The 20,421-nt window shown below is 47.9% G+C and overlaps 1 protein-coding gene across 4 annotated transcripts in view; it reads right to left on the reverse strand.

The window, feature by feature from the left end:
* The window catches only part of VPS13B (vacuolar protein sorting 13 homolog B), a 1,020,896-nt gene that overhangs the window by 112,360 nt on the left and 888,115 nt on the right, over nucleotides 1-20,421 (reverse strand). For all 4 annotated transcript variants that reach the window (XM_040432419.1, XM_040432415.1, XM_040432418.1 and 1 more), the window contains exon 43: nucleotides 4,858-5,019. In XM_040432419.1, the coding sequence (XP_040288353.1) occupies nucleotides 4,858-5,019 (162 nt within the window). The remainder of the gene's footprint in view (nucleotides 1-4,857; nucleotides 5,020-20,421) is intronic.

A 20,421-nucleotide genomic window follows, 5' to 3' on the forward strand; every position in this document is an offset into this window, starting at 1 on the left:
GGGCCAGGTGAGGCACATACAAGGGCCAGGTAGGGCACATACAAGGGCCAGGGAGGTGCAGACAGGGGCCGGGGGGCACAGGCCAGGACCAGGGGGGTGCAATTAAGGGCCAGGGGAGGCACAGAAAAGGGACCGGGGGGGGGGGGGGGCACAGACAAGGGCCAGCGGGGGGGAGAACAGACAAGGGCCAGCGGGGGGGGGGGGGGGGGGCGCAGACAAGGGCCAGGGAGGTGCAGACAGAGGTCGGGAGGGCACAGGCCAAAGCCCGGGGAGTGCAGAGGGGGGCAAGGGCAAGGGGGGCACAAACAAGGGCAAGGGAGGTGCAGACATGGACCAGTCCAGGGTCAGGGGGCACAGGCCAGGGCCATGGGGGTGCATATAAGGGCCAGAGGGGGCACAGACAAGAACCAGAGAGATGCAGACAGGGGCAAGGGGAGGGCGACACAGACAGGGCCAGGGGGGTGCATATAAGGGCCAAGGGGGCACAGACAGGGGGCAGGGGGATGCAGACAGGGGCCAGGGGGGGAACAGGCCAGGGCAATGGGGTTCAGATAAGGGCCAAAGGGGGCACAGACAAGAAACAGGGAGATGCAGACAGGGGCTGGGGGAGCTGGGCACAGACAGGGGCCAGGAGGGTGCAGATAAGGGCCAAGGGGGCACAGACAGGGGCCAGGGGGGGCACAGGCCAGGGCTAGGGAGATGCAGACAGGGCCAGGGGGGCGCAGATAAGGGCCAGGGGCTGCACTGAAAGGGCCAGGGGCTGCACTGAAAGGGCCAGGGGCTGCACTGAAAGGGCCAGGGGCTGCACTGAAAGGGCCAGGGGCTGCACTGAAAGGGCCAGGGGCTGCACTGAAAGGGCCAGGGGCTGCACTGAAAGGGCCAGGGGCTGCACTGAAAGGGCCAGGGGCTGCACTGAAAGGGCCAGGGGCTGCACTGAAAGGGCCAGGGGGACACAGGCAGCGCACACATGTCTTAAAAGCCGAGGAGTGAGTGATGTGCGCTCGCTGCTGTGCTGCTCCTCCTGCTACGTCCGATATGTGTGGCAGCTGGATTCTAATGCTGTGCAGTGACCGAGGTCTGGTGAGACGGGGAGACTGTGCGGGGTGGACAGCAGTTTGCCCCCCCCCCCCTAACGTCGGCCTTGGTTACTGGTAGTGGAGATGTGGTCTCCACTTCGTGGCAGAGTTTCTGTGGTTCCTAAACGCTTACACTTTGCCATAATTCCCCTCATAGTTGATCATGGAGTATTTTGGAGGGAAAACATTTTAGGAACTGATTTGTTGCACTGGTAGCTTCCTACTGTTACAGGACCATGCTGGAATTCAGTGAGCTCTTTAGAACAACCCATTCTTTCACAAATACATGTATCGCAGACTGCATGGCTAGGGGCTGGATTTTATACACCTGTGGCAATGGGACTGCATGAAACACCTGAATTCAATTTGCCAACCATCTTTGATGTACCAAATGCTTCATCCATACTCAGAAAATGTATTCTGTCAAAACTACACAATACTATATGAAGACTTCAATAAAGAAACATGCACTATAATAGTAATTAGAATTTTGCAAGTTAAACCCAACAAAGTTCAGGTGTTGTTAGCTGCTTTATACCGTCATAGATGGTTTATAATAATATACAAAATGAGCCCTGCGTCTATTATATCACATACATGAAAAAATAAACCTGCTAGAAAACATCAGGAATGTGCATGAATAAAAGCTGCCTATCACAACATCTCGTGCATTACGTGAACCTGCTGTAACGAGCTGTTTATGAAACTAAAAGTGGTCACAGGATTTTTAGAAGGTGATTTAAGGCGTTTTACGCCGCAATCTGATAGAACACCCTGTTCTGCTAGATACATTGCTTTGGGTCCATGGTCAGTTTAGACATTTACGTAATGCTCCAAAACCTCCTCAAACATGTAATCACCTTATTTATCCAAGCTCAGGGCTTTATATTTACACCAAAGGAACATACAAAGCCCTTCAGAAAATCTGCCCTTTGCATCTTTCATCTAGAGGGGAAATAACATATGCTAAAATCCACAGAGATTGTATCTTCTGGATGGAAGGAGTGAATATCAAAGACTGACATGAGCATAATGAATAACTATCCATCTACTTGACAAGGAATGATTAAAGGGGTTGTCCAAGACTGAAAATGTATCACCTAAACATAGTAAGTGCCCGATCAGTGGGGGTCAGACTTCTGGGACCCCCACTAATGGAGACGGCCACTTGTTCAGCAGATTCTACTATTAGCCACAAAGCATGACAACTACAAAGTGTCCTTCCGGCACATTAATGAATTACATTGATTTGAATGGGCACAGTGAAATTCTTAAAGAGGTTTTCTGAGACTAAAGCCGGGTTTACATATTTCCTTCCTGACAATCACCTGGGGTTTACATGGTTCCTTCCCGACAATAGCCTGCGGGTTTACATGGTTCCTTCCCAACAATTGCCTGCGGGTTTACATGGTTCCTTGCAGACAATCGTTTGCAGATCTACATAGTTCCTTCCCGTCAATCGCCTGGGGTTTACATGGTTCCTTCACGACAACTGCCTGCAGGTTTACATGGTTCCTTCCCGACAACTGCCTGCAGGTTTACATGGTTCCTTCCCGACAACTGCCTGCAGGTTTACATGGTCCTTTCCCGACAACTGCCTGCAGGTTTACATGGTTCCTTCCCGACAACTGCCTGCAGGTTTACATGGTTCCTTCCCGACAATTGCCTAAGGGTTTACATGGTTCCTTCCCGACAATTGCCTACGGGTTTACATGGTTCCTTCCCGACAATCGTCGGCGGGTTTACATGGTTCCTTGCGGACAATCGTTTGCGGATCTACATGGTTCCTTCCCGACAATCGCCTGGGGTTTACATGGTTCCTTCCCGACAACTGCCTGCAGGTTTACATGGTCCCTTCCCGACAACTGCCTGCGGGTTTATATGGTTCCTTCCCGACAACTGCCTGCAGGTTTACATGGTTCCTTCCCGACAATTGCCTGAGGGTTTACATGGTTCCTTCCCGACAATTGCCTACGGGTTTACATGGTCCCTTCCCGACAATCGTCGGCGGGTTTACATGGTTCCTTGCGGACAATCGTTTGCGGATCTACATGGTTCCTTCCCGACAATCGCCTGGGGTTTACATGGTTCCTTCCCGACAACTGCCTGCAGGTTTACATGGTTCCTTCCCGACAATTGCCTGCGGGTTTACATGGTTCCTTCCCGACAATTGCCTGAGGGTTTACATGGTTCCTTCCCGACAATCGCCTGGAGTTTACATGGTTCCTTCCCGACAATTGCCTACGGGTTTACATGGTTCCTTCCCAACAATCGTCTGCGGGTTTACATGGTTCCTTGCGGACAATCGTTTGCGGATCTACAAGGTTCCTTCCCGACAATCGCCTGGGGTTTACATGGTTCCTTCCTGACAACTGCCTGCAGGTTTACATGGTTCCTTCCCGACAATTGCCTGCAGGTTTACATGGTTCCTTCCCGACAATTGCCTGAGGGTTTACATGGTTCCTTCCCGACAATTGCCTGAGGGTTTACATGGTTCCTTCCCGACAATCGCCTGGGGTTTACATGGTTCCTTCCCGACAATTGCCTGAGAGTTTACATGGTTCCTTCCCGACAATTGCCTACGGGTTTACATGGTTCCTTCCGGACAATCGTCTGCGGGTTTACATGGTTCCTTGCGGACAATCGTTTGCGGATCTACATGGTTCCTTCCCGACAATCGCATGGGGTTTACATGGTTCCTTCCCGACAATTGCCTGGGAGTTTACATGGTTCCTTTCCAACAATCGTCTGCGGGTTTACATGGTTCCTTCCCGACAATCATCTGCAGGTTTACATGGTTGCTTCCCAACAGTCGTCTGCTCGTCAGTGGAGATGAAGCGCTGCATTTACACGCAGCAATCTCCTTCGCAGTGTGGAGACGAGCAATGACTACTGCTATAGCTCGTCCTCATACAGCTGCATTGTTTCTGGACAGCAGAGGGCTGTTTGGACGGCACCATCTGCAGAGAAACGATGATTGAGGTGATCGCATAAATAATTGTTTCACCCGATAAACATTTTCCTCGTTCACCGGATGATCTGCAGGCAATTTTATACGAGCAGATTATCTGGATTTAGCATTAGTATGAATGTTCATGCCCCACAATCAGGGCAGTGTAAATCCACCTTTAGATATTGATGGTCATCAGTATCAGATTGGTGGGGGACATCTCCTCCACTAATCAGCTGTTTACAGCAGGCCCAGAAACTATACCATGGACAGAGATGGAAGCAGAAGGCTCAGTCTACTGTGTAATGTCCGTACCAGGAATCTGCTGTTCAGTTTCCATTCAAGTGACCAACAGAGCAGTATGACAGTACCAGAAGTCACACAGTGGACAGAGCCGCTTTCTTCCATCTCTGTCCACCGCAAAATATCTGGCTCTGGAAGACACCCTAAACAGCTAATCAACCAGGGTGCGGGGTGTTGGTCCCCGACCAATCTCATATTGAAGATAGAAGTCATGAAAAGCCTTTAATTTCACCTTCGATAGCAAAGCATGGAAAATTGATACTTGCAGTCAGATTGCTCCAAAGGACACTAGGGGGCCCAGCAGTGGAAACCCTTCTTCCTGATTTTGGAGAGAAAATTCCCTTTGAGGAATTATAATTATCCACCCCTTAACAAGCATGACTTCTTGCGTACAGGTTCTCAGATCAGTAAATAATTTTGGGGAAACCACTAATTCCTTTAATTCTGTGATGATATTTCTAAAAACAAATCCGTGAGAACGTCTTAATCAAATATATGGAGCGACCCGGAGATCACTTTGATTTCTACCTGTGGGGACTTGTGTGACCGCCAGCAGTACTGGTGGCTATGGAGGCTGGCCAGCAGTATATTCTCATCAGTGTCCAACTGGCCAAACCGCAGCGTCTCCTGTGTGTCATTACAGACGACAAAATGACTGTAGATCAGCTCCGCGGCCTCGGGGTGCAGGTTCTGAAAGAGAGGAAGACCAGACTGTTTTAATAGAGAAATGTCAAAATGCGGTCTCCGTGTCATCAGTAGTCACATCTATTGTAGGCCCTTCTGAGACATTTCACAGCAGCATTCAAGGCCACTAAATCAAACCCTAAACTGTTAACCCCTTCAGGAACGGAAGACAATTATGGCATTCTTGTACCCCACCTAATAATCGGCAGTGCTGGCAATCATGGTTGCAAAGTGGTACCCCACCCATACAGTGCCAAGATTGAGTTTTCTCTGATCCCGACAGTACGTCAAGCTGCAGGAAGGGATATATTAGGGTCCATTCACACATCCGTGTGTGTTTTGCGGATCCGCAAAACACGGACAGCGGCAATGTGCGTTCTGCATTTTGCGGACCGCACATTGCCGGCACTAAGAGAATATACCTATTCTTGTCCGCTATTGCGGACAAGAATAGGACATGTTCTATTTTTTTCAGGATCGGAATTGCGGACCCGGGAGTGCGGGTCCACAATTCCGGATCGGGGCCGCACGTCGTGTGGCACCTTAGAAATTTATGGGTCCGCAATTCCGTTCCGCAAAATACGGAATGGAATTGCGGATGTGTGAATGGAGCCTAAAGGGGTTACCTGAGATTAGGAAAAAGGGTCTGCTTTTCTTCATGAATCGGGGACACTCTTGTTCCCGTGCTATGTTTGGTATTGCAGCTCATTCCCATTTATTCATCTGGTACTGAACCTCAGGTCCATTCAACTGAAAGCGAAGGAAGTGCAATACCAGATGCAGTCTGTGATGAGACCCTTTCTTTCTAATCCCAGACATCAGCTTTAACGGATTCACTTAAAATAAAACATAAAGGAGATGGATATTTTTTACTCCAAAACCTGATAGATTTCCACAACATGAAACGGATATATACAAGTGCAAGTGAAGTCGTGAGCTGTTTTGATGCTTCTCAGTGTCTGGTCAGACTTTCACTTTTTTAAAGATTCTAAAGGTGGCCATACACATGAGATGCCCAGAATACCTGATTTTGGCCATTTCAGCCAACTGCAGCTTGAAAAAGTAGCGGAAACAATCGTCCGCGATGGTCAACAGCAGACACTTCACTGCAGAAAACGTAATCGGCCATGCTGGAATATTTTGGCCATTATCGTCTTAAACTGTATGTTTATGGCATGATCGACCGAATTCAGCCGTTCACTTGCCATTGTGCTCAGGGACAAGGGAGTGAGTTTTTTTTAATTTTTTTTATTGACTCCCTGGTTGGCCAGATTAGTCTGGCATGTTGCTGGTATGACCGCTTTTGTACGAACGATCCCATGAACGAATGATTGGCTGCAATGCATGGTCAGGTTAAAAAGAATTTGTACCTATGACACTGGCTGACCTGTTACATGTGCGCTTAGTAGCTGAAGGCATCTGTGTTGGTCCCATGTTCATATGTGTCCGCATTGCTGAGAAAAATGATGTTTTAATATATGCAAATAAGCCTTTAAGAGCAATGGGGGCGTTTCCATTACACCTAGAGGCTCTGCTCTCTCTGCAACTACTGTGCCCTCTGCACTTTGGTTGAGTTTAGGAGAAGTCAAGTCCAGGCATTATGACATTTTTAGTGCTTGGCCCTGTCAAAGTGCAGAGGGCGTGGCAGGTGCAGAGAGAGCAGAGCCTCTAGGAGTAATGGCAAAGCCTCCATTGCTCCTAGAGGCTCATTTGCATATATTAAAACTTTATTTTTCTCAGCAATGCAGGCACATATGAACATGGGACCAACACAGATGCCTTCAGCTGCCAAGTGCACATGTAACAGGTCAGCCGGTGTCATAGGTACAAATCTGCTGACAGATGCCCTTTAAGGTGCAGGAAGGATTGTTAAAGTTAGGCCCTTCAGCCAAGAATGAGTATACAGAAAGCTCACATGACACCTATTATATGCAGTGAAGGGAATCTTTCTACTCTCCCCACCCGGTTCTACTTTAGCACTTTGAAGGTATCTTATGAAGGCCATAAAACACAGGTGACAGTGTGATAAAAAAGGACACGGCAGGAAAAACATCATCCAAAATGTATATAGTGTCTACAGCAGCATTATATGTATGGACAGCAGTTGCCACGGACTAGTAAAGGTTCTTTACATGCAAAATCACAAGATATTCATTTACCGCTCTACATGTGGTGGAAAGTAACCATGACATGAGAGGAAACGAGAAAATTACTAAAACAATTACAGAAATATGTCCTCCTGTAGCTCATGTTAACATTGCCAAATCCCTTTATAAATCAGGAAAGCCGTTCTTACATTGTACCTGTCAGCATTATACCCTGTGACATATGGCTTCACTTAATGAAATACACAACACTATCACTTATCCCCCAAACTTCTAATATTCTCAAGTAGCTAGGAAGTCCCTCATTCACACAGTGACATGATATCATTTGCATGCTTAGAACGTGACCTTGAAACTCCTGCGCCTGCTGTCCGCTAAGGCTACTTTTACACGTTTTTGCAGGATCCGGCAGGGTTCAGCAAAAACGCTTCTGTTACTGATAATAAAACCATCTGCATCCGTTATGAACGGATCCGGTTGTATTATCTATAACATACCCAGGATGGATCCGTCATGAACTCCACTGAAAGTCAGTGGGGGACGGATCAGTTTCTATTGTGTCAGAGTTAAACGGATCCATCCCCATTGACTTGCACTGTGGGTCAAGACGGATCTGTCTCGCTCCGCTTCCCAGGACGGATGCTGCGGTTTGGTCTCCGGTATGAGAACGGAACGGAATACATTTTGGAGCATTTCTTTCTGTTCAGTTACGTTTTGTCCCCATTGACAATGAGTAGGGACAAAACAGAAGCGTTTTTTTTCCGGTATTGAGATCCTATGATGGAAAATATTAACGCTAGTTACAGAAGAAAGAAGGCACAAAGACAGCAAATTCTTCCTATACTACATCTGCACTATTATACTATGACTGTCTAAGGGTGCGGACATTTCACATAGATTCTGACGTATATTCTGCACCGTATGAACTTAATTAAGTGTTCTTGCATGGCACCCAGCATGGGTATATGTAAAATGACACCCCAAAACACATTCCCCACCTTCTCCTGAGTACGGAGATACCAGATGTGTGACACTTTTTTGCAGCCTAGGTGGGCAAAGGGGCCCATATTCCAAAGAGCACCTTTCGGATTTCACTCGTCATTTTTTACAGAATTTGATTTCAAACTCCTTACCACACATTTGGGCCCCTAGAATGCCAGGGCAGTATAACTACCCCACAAGTGACCCCATTTTGGAAAGAAGAGACCCCAAGGTATTCGCTGATGGGCATAGTGAGTTCATGGAAGTTTTTATTTTTTGTCACAAGTTAGTGGAATATGAGACTTTGTATGAAAAAAAATAATAAAAATAAAAAATCATCATTTTCCACTAACTTGTGACAAAAAATAAAAAATTCTAGGAACTCGCCATGCCCCTCACGGAATACCTTGGGGTGTCTTCTTTCCAAAATGGGGTCACTTGTGGGGTAGTTATACTGCCCTGGCATTTTCCAGGGGCCCTAATGTGTGGTAAGTAGGTAAATGACCAGTGAAATCCGAAAGGTGCTCTTTGGAATGTGGGCCCCTTTGCCCACCTAGGCTGCAAAAAAGTGTCACACATCTGGTATCGCCGTATTCAGGAGACGTTGGGGAATGTGTTTTGGGGTGTCTTTTTACATATACCCATGCTGGGTGAGAGAAATATCTTGGCAAAAGACAACTTTTTCCATTTTTTTATACAAAGTTGGCATTTGACCAAGATATTTATCTCACCCAGCATGGGTATATGTAAAAAGACACCCCAAAACACATTGCCCAACTTCTCCTGAGTACGGCGATACCAGATGTGTGACACTTTTTTGCAGCCTAGATGCGCAAAGGGGCCCAAATTCCTTTTAGGAGGGCATTTTTAGACATTTGGATACCAGACTTCTTCTCACGCTTTGGGGCCCCTAGAATGCCAGGGCAGTATAAATACCCCACATGTGACCCCATTTTGGAAAGAAGACACCCCAAGGTATTCAATGAGGGGCATGGCGAGTTCATAGAAATAATATTTTTTTGGCACAAGTTAGCGGAAATTGATATTTTTTATTTTTTTCTCACAAAGTCTCCCGTTCCGCTAACTTGGGACAAAAATTTCAATCTTTCATGGACTCAATATGCCCCTCACGGAATACCTGGGGGTGTCTTCTTTCCGAAATGGGGTCACATGTGGGGTATTTATACTGCCCTGGCATTCTAGGGGCCCTAAAGCGTGAGAAGAAGTCTGGAATATAAATGTCTAAAAAATTTTACGCATTTGGATTCCGTGAGGGGTATGGTGAGTTCATGTGAGATTTTATTTTTTGACACAAGTTAGTGGAATATGAGACTTTGTAAGAAAAAAAAAAAAATTCCGCTAACTTGGGCCAAAAAAAAGACTGAATGCAGCCTTACAGGGGGGGGGGGGGATCAATGACAGGGGGGTGATCAATGACAGGGGGGTGATCAGGGAGTCTATATGGGGTGATCACCCAACTGTCATTGATCACCCCCCTGTAAGGCTGCATTCAGACGTCCGTCTGATTTTTACGGATCCGATCAGTCTATCAGTGGATCCGTAAAAATCATGCGGACATCTGAATGGAGCTTTACAGGGGGGTGATCAATGACAGAGGGGTAATCAATGACAGGGGGGTGATCAGGGAGTCTATATGGGGTGATCACCTCCGTCATTGATCACTCCCCTGTAAGGCTGCATTCAGACGTCCGTATGATTTTTACGGATCCGATCAGTCTATCAGTGGATCCGTAAAAATCATGCGGACATCTGAATGGAGCTTTACAGGGGGGTGATCAATGACAGAGGGGTAATCAATGACAGGGGGGTGATCAGGGAGTCTATATGGGGTGATCACCACAGTCATTGATCACTCCCCTGTAAGGCTGCATTCAGACGTCCGTATGATTTTTACGGATCCGATCAGTCTATCAGTGGATCCGTAAAAATCATGCGGACATCTGAATGGAGCTTTACAGGGGGGTGATCAATGACAGAGGGGTAATCAATGACAGGGGGGTGATCAGGGAGTCTATATGGGGTGATCACCACAGTCATTGATCACGCCCCTGTAAGGCTGCATTCAGACGTCCGTATGATTTTTACGGATCCGATCAGTCTATCAGTGGATCCGTAAAAATCATGCGGACATCTGAATGGAGCTTTACAGGGGGGTGATCAATGACAGAGGGGTAATCAATGACAGGGGGGTGATCAGGGAGTCTATATGGGGTGATCACCACAGTCATTGATCACTCCCCTGTAAGGCTGCATTCAGACGTCCGTATGATTTTTACGGATCCGATCAGTCTATCAGTGGATCCGTAAAAATCATGCGGACATCTGAATGGAGCTTTACAGGGGGGTGATCAATGACAGAGGGGTAATCAATGACAGGGGGGTGATCAGGGAGTCTATATGGGGTGATCACCACAGTCATTGATCACTCCCCTGTAAGGCTGCATTCAGACGTCCGTATGATTTTTACGGATCCGATCAGTCTATCAGTGGATCCGTAAAAATCATGCGGACATCTGAATGGAGCTTTACAGGGGGGTGATCAATGACAGAGGGGTAATCAATGACAGGGGGGTGATCAGGGAGTCTATATGGGGTGATCACCACAGTCATTGATCACTCCCCTGTAAGGCTGCATTCAGACGTCCGTATGATTTTTACGGATCCGATCAGTCTATCAGTGGATCCGTAAAAATCATGCGGACATCTGAATGGAGCTTTACAGGGGGGTGATCAATGACAGGGGGGTAATCAATGACAGGGGGGTGATCAGGGAGTCTATATGGGGTGATCAGGGGTGATCAAGGGCTAATAAGGGGTTAATAAGTGACGGGGGGGGGGGTGTAGTGTAGTGGTGCTTGGTGCAACATATTACTGAGCTGCCTATGTCCTCTGGTGGTCGATCCAAACAAAGGGGACCACCAGAGGACCAGGTAGCAGGTATATTAGACGCTGTTATCAAAACAGCGTCTAATATACCTGTTAGGGGTTAAAAAAATCACATCTCCAGCCTGCCAGCGAACGATCGCCGCTGGCAGGCTGGAGATCCACTCGCTTACCTTCCGATCCTGTGAACGCGCGCGCCTGTGTGCGCGCGTTCACAGGAAATCTCGCGTCTCGCGAGAGGACGCACCGGCGCGTCCACCCAGAACAACAGGACCGCCGCAAAGACGCAATCCTGCGTACGGCGGTCCTGAGGAGGTTAAATGTGCTATATAAATAAATAAAAATTAAATGCATTTCTCACTCTATCAAGCTCACCATGTGCATTTTTTAAATTTGATCAATCAATTGGTTAGTGTAATGTTTACTATCTTTACTCACTTCAAACACTCCACACAGTTAGGCCTCCTGCACACGACCGTTGTGTGCACCCGTGGCCGTTGTGCCATTTTCCGTTTTTTTTCGCGGACCCATTGACTTTCAATGGGTCCGTGGAAAAAACGGAAAATGCACCGTTTTGCAGCCGCATCCGTGATCCGTGTTTCTTGGCCGTGAAAAAAATATGACCTGTCCTATTTTTTTCACGGCCAACGGTTCACGGACCCATTCAAGTCAATGGGTCCGTGAAAGAACACGGATGCACACAAGATTGGCATCCGTGTCCGTGATCCGTAGGTTACTTTTTATACAGACGGATCCGAAGATCCGTCTGCATAAAAGCTTTTTCATAGCTGAGTTTTCACTTTGTGAAAACTCAGAACCGACAGTATATTCTAACACAGAGGCGTCCCCATGGTGATGGGGATGCTTCAGGTTAGACTATACTAAAAGAACTGTGTCACCAATGTGTTAACTACAGGGGGGGGGCCCACTGGCCACTAATGTGTTAACTAGGTGTTAACAGGTGCTGCCAGGCAGCAGGGGGCAGCCCCCCCCCTCTGTAGTTAACACATTAGTGGCCAGTGGGCCCCCCCCCTGTAGTTAACACATTGGTGGCCAGTGCGGCCGCCCCCCCCCCCTCCCTCCCTTGTACTTAACACATTAGTGGCCAGTGGGCCCCCCCCTGTAGTTAACACATTGGTGGCCAGTGCGGCCAGCCCCCCCTCCCCTGTAGTTAACTCGTTGGTGGCCAGTGGGTCCCCCTCCCTCCCCTGTAGTTAACTCGTTGGTGGCCAGTGGGCCCTCTCCCCTCCCTCCCCCTCCTAATTAAAATCTCCCCCCCCTGTCATTGGTGGCAGCGGAGTGTACCGATCGGAGTCCCAGTTTAATCGCTGGGGCTCCGATCGGTAACCATGGCAACCAGGACGCTACTGCTGTCCCGGTTGCCATGGTTACTTAGCAATTTGTAGAACCATTATACTTACCTGCGAGCTGCGATCGCTGCGTCCGGCCGGGAGCTCCTCCTACTGGTAAGTGACAGGTCCGGCCGGGAGCTCCTCCTACTGGTAAGTTACTCACTTCAAACACTCCACACAGTTAGGCCTCCTGCACACGACCGTTGTGTGCACCCGTGGCCGTTGTGCCGTTTTCCGTTTTTTTTCGCGGACCCATTGACTTTCAATGGGTCCGTGGAAAAAACGGAAAATGCACCGTTTTGCAGCCGCATCCGTGATCCGTGTTCTTGGCCGTGAAAAAAATAGGACCTGTCCTATTTTTTTCACGGCCAACGGTTCACGGACCCATTCAAGTCAATGGGTCCGTGAAAGAACACGGATGCACACAAGATTGGCATCCGTGTCCGTGATCCGTAGGTTACTTTTTATACAGACGGATCCGAAGATCCGTCTGCATAAAAGCTTTTTCATAGCTGAGTTTTCACTTTGTGAAAACTCAGAACCGACAGTATATTCTAACACAGAGGCGTCCCCATGGTGATGGGGATGCTTCAGGTTAGACTATACTAAAAGAACTGTGTCACCAATGTGTTAACTACAGGGGGGGGGCCCACTGGCCACTAATGTGTTAACTACGGGGGGGGGGGCTGCCCCCTGCTGCCTGGCAGGTGCTGCCAGGCAGCAGGGGGCAGCCCCCCCCTCTGTAGTTAACACATTAGTGGCCAGTGGGCCCCCCCCTGTAGTTAACACATTGGTGGCCAGTGCGGCCGCCCCCCCCCCCTCCCTCCCTTGTAGTTAACACATTAGTGGCCAGTGGGCCCCCCCCCTGTAGTTAACACATTGGTGGCCAGTGCGGCCAGCCCCCCCTCCCCTGTAGTTAACTCGTTGGTGGCCAGTGGGCCCCCCTCCCTCCCCTGTAGTTAACTCGTTGGTGGCCAGTGGGCCCTCTCCCCTCCCTCCCCCTCCTAATTAAAATCTCCCCCCCCTGTCATTGGTGGCAGCGGAGTGTACCGATCGGAGTCCCAGTTTAATCGCTGGGGCTCCGATCGGTAACCATGGCAACCAGGACGCTACTGCTGTCCCGGTTGCCATGGTTACTTAGCAATTTGTAGAACCATTATACTTACCTGCGAGCTGCGATCGCTGCGTCCGGCCGGGAGCTCCTCCTACTGGTAAGTGACAGGTCCGGCCGGGAGCTCCTCCTACTGGTAAGTGACATGACCTGTCACTTACCAGTAGGAGGAGCTCCCGGCTGGACCTGTCACTTACCAGTAGGAGGAGCTCCCGACCGGACGCAGACATCGCAGCTCGCAGGTAAGTATAATGGTTCTACAAATTGCTAAGTAACCATGGCAACGGGACAGCAGTAGCGTCCTGGTTGCCATGGTTACCGATCGGAGCCCCAGCGATTAAACTGGGACTCCGATCGGTACACTCCGCTGCCACCAATGATGGGGGGGGGGGGGGGGAGAGGGCCCACTGGCCACCAATGAGTTAACTACAGGGGGGGGGGGGCCGGCCGCACTGGCCACCAATGAGTTAACTACAGGGGAGGGAGGGGGGGGGGCCGGCCACACTGGCCACCAATGTGTTAACTACAGGGGGGGGGGGGGCGGGGGGTCTGCCCCCTGCTGCCTGGCAGCACCTGCCAGGCAGCAGGGGGCAGTCATGTACACAGTTCTTTTAGTATATTCTAACCTGAAGCGTCCCCATCACCATGGGAACGCCTCTGTGTTAGAATATACTGTCGGATTTGAGTTTCACGATGTAACTCAAATCCGACGGTATATTCTAACATAGAGGCGTTCCCATGGTGATGGGGACGCTTCAAGTTAAAATATACCATCGGATTGGAGAAAACTCCGATCCGATGGTATATTAACTCCTGACTTTACATTGAAAGTCAATGGGGGACGGATCCGTTTGAAATTGCACCATATTGTGTCAACGTCAAACGGATCCGTCCCCATTGACTTGCATTGTAATTCAGGACGGATCCGTTTGGCTCCGCACGGCCAGGCGGACACCAAAACGACTTTTTTTTCATGTCCGTGGATCCTCCAAAAATCAAGGAAGACCCACGGACGAAAAAACGGTCACGGATCACGGAAAAACGGGACCCGTTTTTGCGGACCGCAAAAAAATACGTTCGTGTGCAGGAGGCCTTACTCTGCCCACTCCAACCTTTCCACAGTTACTCCAGACACTCCAACCACACAACAGTTACTCAAGCCACTCCACCCAGTTACTCCGCCCACTCCAGTTATAGACTACTGGTGGGTGCAAGAACACTTCACACAATTTCCCCAGAAATTGTAGCTTTTCTAGTTCTAAATGTAATTTCATACTTGATCTCTAGTGCTCCCGTAATATCTCTCACTAACGTTTGACTGTCATTTGCTGGTGATGAGAAGTATTCTTGTAAGATATATGGGAATTATATAAATTTTGATTTGAAAACTGCATGGAAAGCAACCCTCTTAGCAACTTTGTAACATTTAGTAACATTTTTTAAAGGGGTTGTCCGGGTTCAGAGCATTTTCACCCCGGCAGTTCATGATCTGATGCTCTCCTTTGCCCTGCGCTAAATCGCGCAAAGGCAAATGCATTTTTTGGAGAACCGGTGACGTACCGCGCTCTCCATGGGGCTGCCAGGAAGCCAGTAAAACGGCTAGGGCAGCACTAAAGCTCGCCCATCAGAGCCGGTGACGTCACCGAAGACACTGCCGGGAGGAAGCTTCCACCCAGCAGTATGTTATGATAAACAAAAGAGCCCTTGCCCTGCGCGATCTAGCACAGGGCAAGGGAGCGCATCGGAGCACGAGATGCTCCGATGCTAGCCTCAGGGGGGCTGCCTGGGTGAAAATAAGGGTATGTCCGGGTTCAGCTCTAAACCCGGACAACCCCTTTAAGGAAAATCCATATTCAGTGTTTTACTAAAAGCTGAGGATGGATAACTGTAAGATGCAGAGGCTTCCCAGCCTGTCTCTCCTCTCCTTGCACTTGCCACTGCTTCCACAAGTGTCTGTAATACATTTTACTGAAATAAACTCTGCATCCTTTTAAAGGTGTTGTCTAAGTGTTTAATACTGATGATCTATCCTTAAAGGGGTTGTCTGGGCTTTTAATTTTGATGACATGTCCTCAGAATAGGTCATCAAGATCAGATCAGCAGGGTATGACACCCGATACCCCCGCCGATTAGCTGGTTGAGGAGATGGCATGCGCAGTGCGCACATGCCGTTTCCCGTCTCTCTTCCTGCTCTCTGCTGTATGTCTATGGAACAGCAGCTGATCACCCCCACAAATCAGATCCAGTGAGTGCTGTGGCCTATTACTAGACCACTGACATCACGTTTATTGGTCACATGACTAGGCGCATGTCTTGCTGCCAATGCTGTGCACTGGTAGCCCTGCTCCTATCTTCCCAGGATGTCTCTGGTTACTCAGTAAGCGCTAATCAGATAGAAAGGATAAGTGCTGGCATCGATTAGTGTTGACATATAAAGACACAGCTCACATAAGGTCAGTGCTGATTACTGCAGTTTACCTCTCCTTTATTTTCCAAGCACTTACTACCTAACTAGGGATGTGTGGGGAACATAGAGTAGAGCAGGGCTCTCAAAGATCGGTGATGTCAGCAAGTCAAACAGGCAAGGACACTTAGTAAAATGCATAGTTTTTTAGTAAAATATATTATAGACACTTGTGGAGGCAGGGGTTGTGGCAGAGGCAGGGAGAGGAGAGGCAGGCAGGCTGAGAAGCCTCTGCATCTTACAGGGAGCGGTCAAAGGACTTAACATCATTGTCCCACACATTAAAAAAGTGAAATGACACAAAAGGACCTTTTAAATGGGTTGATCATCTTGAAAATTAATAGGGATGGTATTTGTAGGCATTCCCAATAACCACCCTACGTATATGTACAAGCAGACGCCTATTTATCAGGTGATAGTATTTTTCAGGCCACCACCAAAAGTCATCATTTCAGAACAATGCCTTGTGTAAACAGGGATCTGCTGCCTACAAACAATAATCTGCATGGGGTGAAGCAATTATTCATCCTCCTATAGAGGGGATAATTGCTGCATACAGCTCTCCTCCTTGCTTAAAGATCAGGCAAATATTGGGAATGAATGGTTTATTTCAGATAATTGCCTGTAAATCGGATTGTGTAAAAGGACCCCGCGCCCAACCTCCTCCACATGACCCCTAAGCTGTAGTTACTACTCTTCCCCCTCACTGTAACAAAAGATGTTCAGGACTTGTCAAAAAGCATTACAAGCCCACAAGGCCCAATGTATTTTTGTGGACTATACTTCAAACAGACAGGTGTCCAACCATGCCAAAGTCCATGTCTACCGTTACCAATGGGTTTCATGGAAGGGGTCTAATGGCATTGGATGGCTCTAACAATTCTACATCTAAGTGCACTGCTGAAAACATGACACTGAAAACAGCATTTTTACAGTGATATGTGAACCAGCTGCGAGGATTTAGATCACACTAGCTCTTGTTTTACGAATGTCCTCCTGCAACAAGCAAAGCCATGGAATGCCCTTAAAAAAGAGCGTTTGATATAAAACAGATGTTTTATCTTCTACTAGTGCTGCTGCTGTAGTGCCATGTTAGGTAATTAATCCCGACGCGTCCCCGCTGGGAAGGCATATAAATAACGATGACTTTGTTTTTCTTCAGCTAATTCATGGGAGGAGCACCCAAAGCACCCAGGGGAGGACGAGGGGATAGCTTTATTAGCCAAGGAGGTTTAGGGCTAGGAATTCTGGCTCCCAATGTTACACATACTATTAATTACAAGAGACAAACAGCTCTAGAAGAGGGTTGAGGAGAATCACATGGACCATCTACAACATTGCACAAGCACTCCATTAAGGGCTGGAAGTGGGGTGCCACTGACCAGCGCGTGCCTTGTGTCCGAGAGATTCATACACAATAAAGATTAATGACTTGAGTCCTTCTGCAAATTAAGTGTTTCAGAAAGGTCATTGCGCATTCGGAGCAGATAGCTACTCAATACTTTATCCCAAACTGTTTGGTCCATAATGCTCCACTAAACATGAGTAGATATTAGAATTAAAGGGGTATTAGTATCTCATTAAAAGGATTGTCCAGGGTCAGAGCTGAACCCGGACATACCCCCATTTTCACCCCTCTGGGCCCCGTGATATGAGCATCAAAGCTCTCCCTTGATCTCCGCAGTATCACGCAGGGCAAAGGCTTTTTTGTCTATGTTTTGAAAACCACTAGGCGGAGGCTTCCTCCTAGCAGTGTTCCTGGTGATGTCACCGGCTCTGATGGGTGGGCTTCAGCGTTGCCCTAGCTGTTTTACAGGCTAGGGCAGCACTAAAGCCCGCCCATTAGTGCTGGTGACGTCACCGGGCTCACTGCTAGGCAGAAGCCTCAGCCTAACATTCCCCATGTACCGCCCGGTACATCACCGGATATCCTTAAAAAAGGGCTAAGGAAAGCATATCAGGGGGGGTGCCTGGGTGAAAATGGGGTACTTTAAGTGACAGCAAGCCGTTAGGACAGGGATCCACAACCTCCAGAACTCCAGCTTTTCTGAAACTACAACTGCCAGAATCCTCCTTTTACTTCTATGGGAGTTAAAAGAACAGGCAATAAGTGGGCATGCTGGGAGTTGTAGCTTCACAGCAGCTGGAGTGCTGAAGGTTGCTGATCCCTGCGCTAGAATACGCTATTATTTTATTATCAGTGTTGGAACGTCCTCTGGAGAACCATGGATTCTGGCAATGAAAGGAATGCCGAGCTGATTCATGCTGCGGCCCCCCTCACTGTTCTTCTCTACATGGCAGCGCTACCTGCACACGGGAACTACAGCTGACCCCGATCACTTGAATGAGGCTCCTGCAAAGCTGGGAGAGTCACCATGCAGGGATAAACAGTGAATCAGCTCTGCAGCCTCTTCAATCTCAGGGTTGATTGAAGCTCCAGAGGTCGAATCCCCCACAGATCATAAAGCAATGGCGTATTTTAGTGATATGCAGTCACTTAATGCAGTGGGAATACGGCTTTAAAAATTATCTAAAGTCAAACGCCACTCTAACAAAAAAAACAGAAAACACTGGTACGACTGAATTTTAATTGGTCAACCCATCTCACCTATTGGTAGCATATCGCTAGGATATGACACCAATGTCAGATAGGTGCGGGTCCCTCCTCTAGGATGCACGTCTATCTCTATAACGGGGCCCCCAAAGTGAACATGTGTGCATCACACAGGTGCGGCCACCCTCCATTAACTTCTATGAGTGTGCCGAAAATATCCAAGCACCAGCTTTTCTATTTCTGGAACTCCCATAGAGGTGAATGCAGAGGTGGCAGCGCTTGCGCAATCTGCTCTCCATTCTCTTGTATGGGATTTTCGGAAAAAGCCGAGCCACTTGCTCGTCTTCTTTCGGCGCTCTCATAGAGAAGTATGGTGCGCTCTCCTTTGCTTTGGGGGCCCTGTTCCAGAGACAGACATGCATTCTGATTGGGGTCTATGGGCAACTAAGCTAGCTTTCCTTTACTCCAGTTTTATTAAATCCTCACTGAGTAATGCCCCTGTGGTGGCACTGCAGGGAACCTGAACATTTACAGCCAGGTTTCCTCAGATTACTGGGGTCCCAGGGGGGGAGACACTGTGATCAGCTTATTAACAAAGGGCCTAATGAGTAGAGATAAATATATGATCGTGGGGGCCTGGGTCAGTCCCAGATCTGTGTTGCTTACGCATTTGGAGGGTAGCGCTAGGGAACCATGTGTTGTCAGTGATGAGATCAGAGGGATTTCCTGTAAAGAGGCCATGAACTGCATCTTCTCTGCATACCTGTATATACAGATCACTGGTACCTGTCATCCATGGGCTGTTATCTCTAGATCACCATTTTCCGTGATCTGTATATGAGCACAGCTAGGAACACATGGATAACGTATTCCCTGCTAATCTGTGCCCTCATAGTAAAAAATTATTCAGGAAAATGTCAATAAATAAATAACTATAAAAGGGAGAAAATAAAAAAAAACTGAAGGCTACAAGGTAAAAAAAAATTATAAAAAAAATACATATTCCCTTTACTATAAATTCCTTATACAAAACTGCGTCTAAAGCTAAGAGAGCAAGATCCATGGAAAGCTAAAATACGGTTTAAGTGTTTGGCGCCACAGCGATGTCATATGGTGCACAATGAACACGTAGTTGACACCACTAAGCATGGGAGAATTACAGGATTATTTTTTGGGTAAATATTATTTATTTAACAAACTACGTTAAACCACAACATTAAAAAAAATTAGGAAAATTGCTTTTTTCCCCATTTGTGACCATTTAGTCTACAAATTAAAGAATATCCAGTCTAATTTTAAATAATAAGGATAATAAAGAAAGTTTTGTGTCCCTCAAGAAAAAAAAAAAACATTTTTTGCAGATCGGATGCGGACACATTCACTTCAAAAGATGTGGACTGCACACTTTGTGCTGTCCACATCCGTATGTCCATTCCGTGGCACCAGCAAAAATATAGAACGTGTGCTATTTTTGTCCATATTATAGACCAGGATAGGACTGTTTTATGATGGGCCGGACGTTCTGCAAAAAGTGGAACGCACACATCCGGTATCTGTGTTTTGAAGATCCGCAATTTGCGGACTGCAAAAACGGCTACGGCCTTGCACATAGGGCCTTAGACTGCAGCTACCAAAAGGTGAATTTTTGCTCTGGTCACAATGGCCCCAATAGTAATTCTGTTAGGGTCCATTCACACATCCATAAGTGTTCTGCGGATCCGCAAAACAAGGATACCGGCCGTGTGCGTTTCCGGATTTTGTGGACCGCACATGGCCGGCCCTATGATAGAAATGCCTATTCTTGTCCGCGATTGCGGACAAGAATAGGACATGCACTATCTTTTATGTGGGGCCGCAGAACGGAACTACGGAAGCGGACAGCCCCATTGAAATGAACGGGTCCGCACCCAGAACTACGGACACGTGAATGGACCCTT

The sequence above is a fragment of the Bufo bufo genome, chromosome 5 (assembly GCF_905171765.1).
Source record: "Bufo bufo chromosome 5, aBufBuf1.1, whole genome shotgun sequence".
NCBI lineage: Eukaryota > Metazoa > Chordata > Amphibia > Anura > Bufonidae > Bufo > Bufo bufo.